Genomic DNA, 8331 nt, shown 5'->3' with positions numbered 1-8331 from the left:
GATATTTAGTAACACAAATGGGTACCCTGAGGAGATCTCTATCCTGAAGGTGAAGAAAAGATATCTGGGGCAAAACCAGACCAAAGAGACCAACCTCATCCAAGGTGAGGTGCAAGGAGACAGGAGACACATTTCCAACAGTCTTCGAAAGCAATAGGGGCTGGAAAATTGCTTTACTATTCTCTGAAAGGCCACTACAGGACAAGCAAGGAAGCAAGGATAATTTCATCAGTCCAACAGAGTCAAATGTGCACAGTCCAGCATACTATTATCCATGTCTGTATTTTGGTATTTTATAACCAAAGTGCTCCCAACAACGTCTAAATCACTAGACAGAGTAGAAATCATCAAACAGATGGAGGTGTAGTGAGAAACATTTGCTACCATGCTTACCAGGGGGAGAAGCAGAAGCCAGATTCTCTAAATGTTCTTCATGGGCAGAAGAAATCACTCATGCTACCACTGACACTACCGCAAGGTGATATGTAAGAAGATTATTGCATGAAGGTGTAGAGTGACTATGTGCATAAACCAATATATACTTGTAAAAAGCAATATATTATAATGAATTATTTATGCTATTCGGGTATAACAATTACTTTATTTTGGGGGTGAAAACTTTTCTTGTAATGCTTAGGTATTTATTTCAGGTATTGTATTGGTGCTATACATTTCGCAATGCCTGGATGAAGTAAAAAAAAAAAAAACTTATTTAAATATTTTTAAAACTCAGGACTGCAGAAGACAAGCTATCATGGGAGAACCTGCCAGCTGGAGAGCTTTAATAAATCAGTCCCACTGTATAATAATTTAAGCTGCCATTGGGTGTAACAATTGTACAGAATTGTCAATGCATTAGTCAGTGTCACATTTAATAAATCAGGCAAGCATTGCATTTTTTTTAAATAGTTAATATCTTTGTAAATAACCAAATTGCATAAAATGATCTTAAACATCTACTTTGTTTACAGTAATTTTACAGCAATATTAACATTCAGTTAAATAAAAGAAAATGTAGCTAGATATAAAGATAAGGCCTCAATTTACACCAAAAACAAAATAAGTATTAAAACTTTATACAGTAGAATATTACATGTTATTGAGACAATTTTCTAAAGAGTAGGACTGTCCAGCTCCAATCCCCAAAGGCCAGGATCTCCACGCGTTTTTTAGTATTTCTCTAACAGACAGCAGTAAATTTATTAAGGTATAGTTTACAAAGAGAGAGAAAAGTGTTTATTTAAAATCTGACCGGAGGACTGGAGCTAAGCGGCCCTGCTCTGGAACATTAACCATAAAAAGTAATATTCAAAAAATGGCTACATCATTCCATAACAGTTCCTCAGAGCAAAGGGTCTTATAATATATTGCTTAGTTTTATACATAGCACAGCTAACAGCATTTTGCTTAATATACATTGCTTGGCTAATAAGGTTTGTCCAAGCTGACAGGTGTGTAACAGTCCCTGTGCCAGCAGGTACCAAGATAATGATCTGGGGTAGAAGGCACAAACGGCAGATCACAGCATATCTCTTGAATTGCGGATGGCACAGCAAAGGACCATACTGAAGATCATACCAAAGATCTATAAAAAATACATAAAAATCAATTAAATACATTTAAATACACAATATAATACAGAAACACATTAGAGCTGTCCGGTAAGGATTTCATTAAATACAAAGTCTTCAGCTATGCTTTAAATCTTGAGGATTCACTGATACTGCTTGAATTGGGTACACCCCCAAAATGTTGTCCTGAAAATGGAATTGATAGTGCAAATAAAAAGTATCCCGGACAGTACATAACTTTGTTGCTGTTACAAGTGCCCTAATGTGGCTCTACAATAACCTCAAGTTTGATGCATTCCAAATGGGTTACATAAAAATATGCTGCCATCAATGTGGATTTATAGCTATGCAAAACAAAGATTGTGATCAGACAGGTTTAATATTAGAGAAGGGACAGGCGATGTCCTTTCTGCAATAAAATGACACTTACCTGCCTGATGCTTTTAAAACAATGCTGAGCTGATGAGCTGAGGGTATGTACAGCTCAGTGTATGCTGCTGGGATTTGTTGGTTATGAATGAAGTTATGTCTTCCTGGCCCAGCCAATCAAGATTGCCAAAGATCGGAACCGGAAGAAAAAGATGGCAGCAACAGGTTGAAATGAGTGTATTTAAAAAATGTGATCAGGCAGGTGAGGTTATTTTAATGCAGATGGTACTGTACATTACTTGCCCCTTCCACAATAAAGGACCTGCTCGATCATAATATTTTCGAAGGGTTTAGTTCTACTTTAAAAAGCAGCACTAGTGCTGTAAAAACTATACTGTAAAATACCCAGATAGAGATTCTGTATTCTATATACGCTTCTGCAGAATGTTTACCAGTCCTTCAATAAAACCATTTAAATAGAGTGATCTTAAATGATCGTATCTATTTTTACTTAGCAGCCAGATGTATTGCTATTTTTGGTACAAAGAGTGAATGTATTCATCATAATTCCACTTAATGATCTTGTAAAAGTCCACCTGTTTTCAGTGCTCTAGGAGATAAACATATTACCACTTCATAGGAATGAAAGATCTATGTTTCCATGGCACTGAAAACAAAGCACCAGTCTTTAAAGGAAACATTATATTGATGTTTCTTATTAGGAAAAGTGGCTGACTGCAACGTGAGCTATTGGATTACATGGATGGATTAGTAGTGCCCAAAATGAAAAGCAAAATGTTAAGTAATTGTAAGGCAGTTTATTTTCGCAAGGCAAGAAAACATTTTATGGGACAATTTACAAAAGATGCAATTAGTAATTTGTCCAATATTCAACTAAATCTTTTTTGGTCAACATTCAACCTATGTATCATGCCAAATTAGTGAACATTCACCCATTATTTGCCCATTAAACATGGCATTCTCTAACATTTGGAAATACCTCTTCTTTATTAGTAAAGACCTTTACTGTAACTTTCATTTTGTAAATAAGGGTGCACATTAACCTGACAGTATGTCATACTATTTATAACTGTTTTAGGTGTCAAACTGCATGTTGTGCTGAAAATGCAACCATTGACCCTGACTTATTAAAACTCTCCAAGACTGGGGAAGATAAATCACAGAACCTGGGTGATCCAGTTAAAGTGGAGCTATCACATTTTTACTTTATATAATGAAGAAAATATATGTTTAAATACTATTTTTTAAATTTATTTGAAGAGCAGCCCCCCTCATCTTCTGTTTTTACTGAATGGGAAAACCGCAGCCTCCTGAGATACATTTGTCACGTATCCCAGGAAGCTGCAGGCTTCTTCTGAGCATGGCCAAGTTGCTTAGAGGGCTTTCTTGTAATGTAAAAACAAAGTATCGATCTCACGCATGTACAATGAGATTGACACATTTTCCAGAAGTCGTGTCACCCAATCTGGCACCTGCGCAGTCAGGTGACAAAGGAAAAAGAACCTGAAAAAAGATGGTGGCACCTGGTGTCCATCGAACAGGGATCAACGGCTTTCCACCTATTAGGGTTAGAGTTATATTTTGTTTTTCTGATAGTTCTGCTTTAACCTGTTTCAATAGTTTGTGAAAACAGCCAACTAATAGCAAATTATTTTTAAGAAGTCCATTTCAGGTTTGCTGGATCACCCAGGTACTCCAACGATAGTCTATCTTCTCCAGCCTTGGAGAGTTTTTATAAATCAGGTTTATTGTCTGTAAAGCAAGCTTTGTGTGATATACAAGAGTTGTATGGGTAACATACAGTGAACAAAACCAAAAAGAACACCTTGCCTCATCCTGTGCCTTTTAGAACTAACCAGCCGGAACCCTGGGCTGGTTCCCATAGTAAATGAGCAGAGCCCTTGCTATGTTGATAAGTGCTGCCATTATGCCCTTCCAGTTCTTCTCTTTATAAGGATTTAAGTGCCAACATATTATGCAGCACTGCACATTAAATAGGGTTGCAAATGACAGACAGATACAGACAGTGGCACAGGAGGTGGAGAGGACACTGCCCTGAAGAGCTTACAATCTAAGAGGGGGAGCAGCTTTTCTGGGGCACCTGCTCTAATTAGCTCCTTTCTCTCCCTCTTCTTTGTAAAATATCTTCTGCCACCACTCAAGAAAATAAACTAGTCTAGTGGCGTTCACTGGTAAAGCTTTCACTCCCTCTGCAGGATGAAACACAACTCATAAAACGTCACGTTCACTACATGCTGCCAGCTGCTTTATTTTCAATGGAAAATCAGCAGAAGTGCAATACATATTAAGCTTTGTCAGTAGTGCTTTATCCTCAAGGAGGGCAGGAAGCTTGACAGAGACTTGCATTCAGCTGTATTTACAAACTAGTTCCAGTGGAAATGGAGAGTGACCAAGATTTCTCTGGTTTACTCATTTTTTCCTTTCAGGTGCAATTTCATTTTGTACCTCTAGATGTCAACATTGTCCAGAATAAAATCCAATTTAAAGTTTGTGTTTTAAGTGCAGCTTAAGGCCAAATTTATACATTTTTTGTGTTTATACATTTTTTAATTTATTTAGATATAGATTTAAATTATTGATAAGAAATATGAAAAAGATATTACAAATACTTCCACGCTAACACACAAAGCGCCAGGCTAAGACTATGTACACACGTACAGATGATTCTCGTCCAATAATCTCCTCAAGGCTGATATTGGACAAGAATCTGGCATACGTACAGCGCTCATCATTCATGGATCTGTCTTGGTAAAAGGAAGTGAAGAGGAGAGAGTGAAGCGGGGTGCCGCTCTGTCGTTCCCCTCTCCAAACAGCAGAATGGCGTTATGTACCAGCGCTCGTTCATGCATTTTTCAGTCTCTTTTGGTTTGAAAGGATCGTGAACGATCGTAACAAGTTTTTCACATGAATTATAATTGGCTATTCTAAGTAGACTTTTATGCTGCTTTCAAATAATTCAATCAGGATTTACCGTAGTTTCTTCTTTATATATGACTCTTGCTCCTCAATGCAACCCTCAGTGGTTTAGGAATGTAAATTGAACTACCCCCGATCTGGTCTCCAGTTAATAAATGCTACACTTCCTTATCTCATTTTGCAGATCAGGAAATGTTTTAAGGCCCCTTCCTCAGGGTCCATTGTAAGTTCCAATTGTTACTATGATGTTAAGTACCAGATATCTATAGCTTCCTATATGGAGTTTAGCCCTCAGATTATAGCCTCTTGAAGAATATTGAAATTCAGTTCGACACACTTGACTTTCTTGTTCTAACCCCACTGACATTATTCTGTTCAATTAGTGACATTACAATACTAAAATGTACTGCATAGTTGTCACGGTCCGTTCCGTGACGGAAGTTTGAGGATCTGTCAGACAAGCTGCATGTGAGATTATCTGACAGTCTCTTTGTTTTTACTTGTTTCTGTGTTGTTGTTTGTAATGAGCACTCCCCTTGCATCAGGTGCAGCTGGTGGTCATTACTGCTCCTCCATTTAGTCTGGCCTCACACTTCATGCTGTGCGGTTAATATTCACTGCTGGGTTGTGAATAGCTGGAGTGTTGAGCCATCCTGTGTTCCTGTTGATATATGCTAATAAGATAAGTCGCTTTACTTTTGGTGTTTTGTGGTTTTTTTAGTGGTTTACTAGGCCTCAGGGAGACACTGGGTCCTTCATAGGGGAAGGAACCAGCAGTCTCAAGCCAGACACTACTGCTAGGGCTATCCAGGGCTAGTAGGGCCTAGGTTCCTGAGTATGAGCTTTCCTACCATCAGGGGATACTCATACGGTTAGGAGTTAGGGTAAGATTAGGGTGTCTGCAAGGGGTGACCATTCCCTTTTCCCTAGTCATTTGAGGCCTAGTAGTTAATTAACCTTTCTGTTACCCTCCCCTCCCTGTTATTCGTGACAATAGTGTAAAGTGTATTTGTAATCAATTGAGCAAAATCTAGTTGTAACTATAATGGTTTAGTCATTTAGGAATTTACCAACTGGCAGATGCCACATTTCCCCCAGGAAAGCAGAAACTTTCAGAATCTTGCTTGCACAAGATGAATCTTGTGATTGTCCACAGGGAATTGTATTTGGTAATCCAAGTGTCCCATGGTCTTTTTTATTGTTTTACTATTGGTGTACAAAAATGAACAATAGTGGCCAATTACATAACCCATCCATGTGTTATTTAGTTGTGTAAGTGCGCTCAGCGGAGGATACCCACACAATCATAATAAAGAGGTGTAAAAAGGCCAAGACCTCTGTGCTGAAAAATGGAAAGGCCAACCCAAACTGTATGTTATTAAAATATAAATATAATATAAATATTATAAATCTCCAGCTATAGGAACATGTTTTGGAGTGTATAAAGTAGTAAATCTGACATTTATTCAAGCACTCTCTGGTAGAGAATCAATTACTGCTATTGAAACACATGAACCTGGAGGATTTCCACCAGATAATGTTTTAGTGAATGTCAGATCCACTGCTTTATAAATAGATGCTTTTGTGCGATTTAGCATTATTGTTACGTATTTGAATGACATGGTTGAATGATATTCATCTTGTGTAGACTTATTATTGATGACACTGATTTGCCATCTGCCAGACATGCAGAGATTACTCATTCGAGATGTAAATATAGTACAGTGTCAGTTGTACATTTGTATATGTATGATTGTGATCGGTTGGCGAGGTCCCTCATGCATTGTTTGCTTTGAAAGTCCTAAGCCTACCATCTTTTCATGATATTAGAAAGTCTGTTTGTCATGGAATTATAAATATATCATATATCTATAGTTGGACCAACATAAAAGCTTGTCAAGGTCCTTCAAATATGGCCATTATACCAGCAGACTTATCGTATTGTAGCCAACAGTTAATATGCCAACACATGCCAGTCTAGCCAGGCAAAAATAAAGCAGACTTAATAATTAAAGGACATAGACAATGCACTGGAAAGTAATGGAAAGCATTTGTTTGCTTTTAGTCTGTGTAATTAAATATACATTTATGGGGAAGGGTTTCAATAAGGGGCCTAACAAAGACCAATTCAACCTACTGATCTTTGGAAAAATAATGGCTGGTGAGCTGCACATAGATCTCCTGCAGCATCTGGTACTGTCATGGCTAACATGCACTGTGGAAAAGACATATGAAAGATCAATCATGCATGTGTCACAAGAAAATAGGTTTTGTGCATCAGATATTATGGTAATATTTTAACTGACCTATACAAAAACAGGATACAGAATGCATTTCTCAGGTCTCAGGGCTCCATGCAATCTCTGGCAGGAGATCATGTGGCCAAGCTCAGGACTGATATAATAATATTTAGGCCAAGCCCAACAGTCATCAGCCTGAATATTATTCGCTCCTCTTTGAAAGGTTGTTCCTACAACCTATGATGATCCTATAATGCTTTGTTTTAGGATATGAGATTGGACACAAGTAGAAGCCCTATTTTCTGAACTAAAAGGTAAGTGCTAAATTGTCTTTTAGCAAAAACAGTTAAAAACTCGTTCAAATCAAGGATATGTGTATCTTCAGAACTCACTAGATGCATTTTAATTATAGCTAGCATGAATTCCCAAACATGTCTTTTGTTAACTTTGTGTAACCAACACAACAACACTGGAAAATAAAGAATCAGAAATCTAGGACATTAAAGGTTTTAATTCTTTGTTTTTAATTCTTTGCTGGTGCTCGGTCTAAAATAGTCTAAAATACCTTATTTTTCAGATCATAAGATGCACTTTCTCACCCCCAAAAAAGGGGGCAAAATTGGGGTTGCGTCTTATGGTCCGAATACCTTCCCGTGCTTCCAAGGGGGGCCCCAGCAGGCGGCTGAAGTTCCATCTAGCCTGGCATCCCCCCTGCAGCATGGCCCCTCCGTTCTGCAGCCTCCCCTGCCCGGATTTCAAAAAACATAAAGCCGTCCACCCCTACCTTATCCTATCGGTCGCAGAGCCCTGCTTTCCCCCTCCGTGTTTATCAGCAGTTCACGTCTATAGGGATGCTGGGGATGTGTTTCTGTGTGAGAAGGCTCCATGTAACAGTGGTGAGTGGGGAGGGAGGCACTCTAAAACCTGGGTGCGTCTTATCGTCAGGTGTGTCTTATGGTCTGTAGTTCAAGCCCTACAGGAGTGAAGCACACCCAGGAAATATCTAACTGGTATGCTGTTGCTTCTTCATTCCCCAATCACATGCTGGAGTAGGAGAGGCCATTAAGTAGGCCAAACGATACCCTGTTTCCCCGATTATAAGGCACTCTCTTATATTTTTTGAAATGCCAAAATATGCCCTGGGTCTTATTTTCAGGGGATGTCTTATTTTTCCATGAAGAAGACTACAGTAC

At 38.4% G+C, this 8331-nt stretch overlaps 1 protein-coding gene across 1 annotated transcript in view; it reads right to left on the bottom strand.

Moving 5' to 3' along the window:
- Positions 1–853: 853 nt before the first annotated feature.
- The window catches only part of TSPAN2 (tetraspanin 2), a gene marked incomplete in the record, with an annotated part of 83487 nt that continues 76009 nt past the window's right edge, over positions 854–8331 (bottom strand). Inside the window, 1 exon segment of the mRNA XM_072426405.1 lies at positions 854–1585. Coding sequence (XP_072282506.1) covers positions 1520–1585 — 66 coding nt within the window.

This window comes from Pyxicephalus adspersus, chromosome 1 (genome assembly GCF_032062135.1).
Source record: "Pyxicephalus adspersus chromosome 1, UCB_Pads_2.0, whole genome shotgun sequence".
Classification (NCBI taxonomy): Eukaryota; Metazoa; Chordata; class Amphibia; order Anura; family Pyxicephalidae; genus Pyxicephalus; species Pyxicephalus adspersus.
The sequence above is the reverse complement of the archived record's forward strand: the minus strand, read 5'-3'. Positions and strand labels throughout refer to the sequence as shown.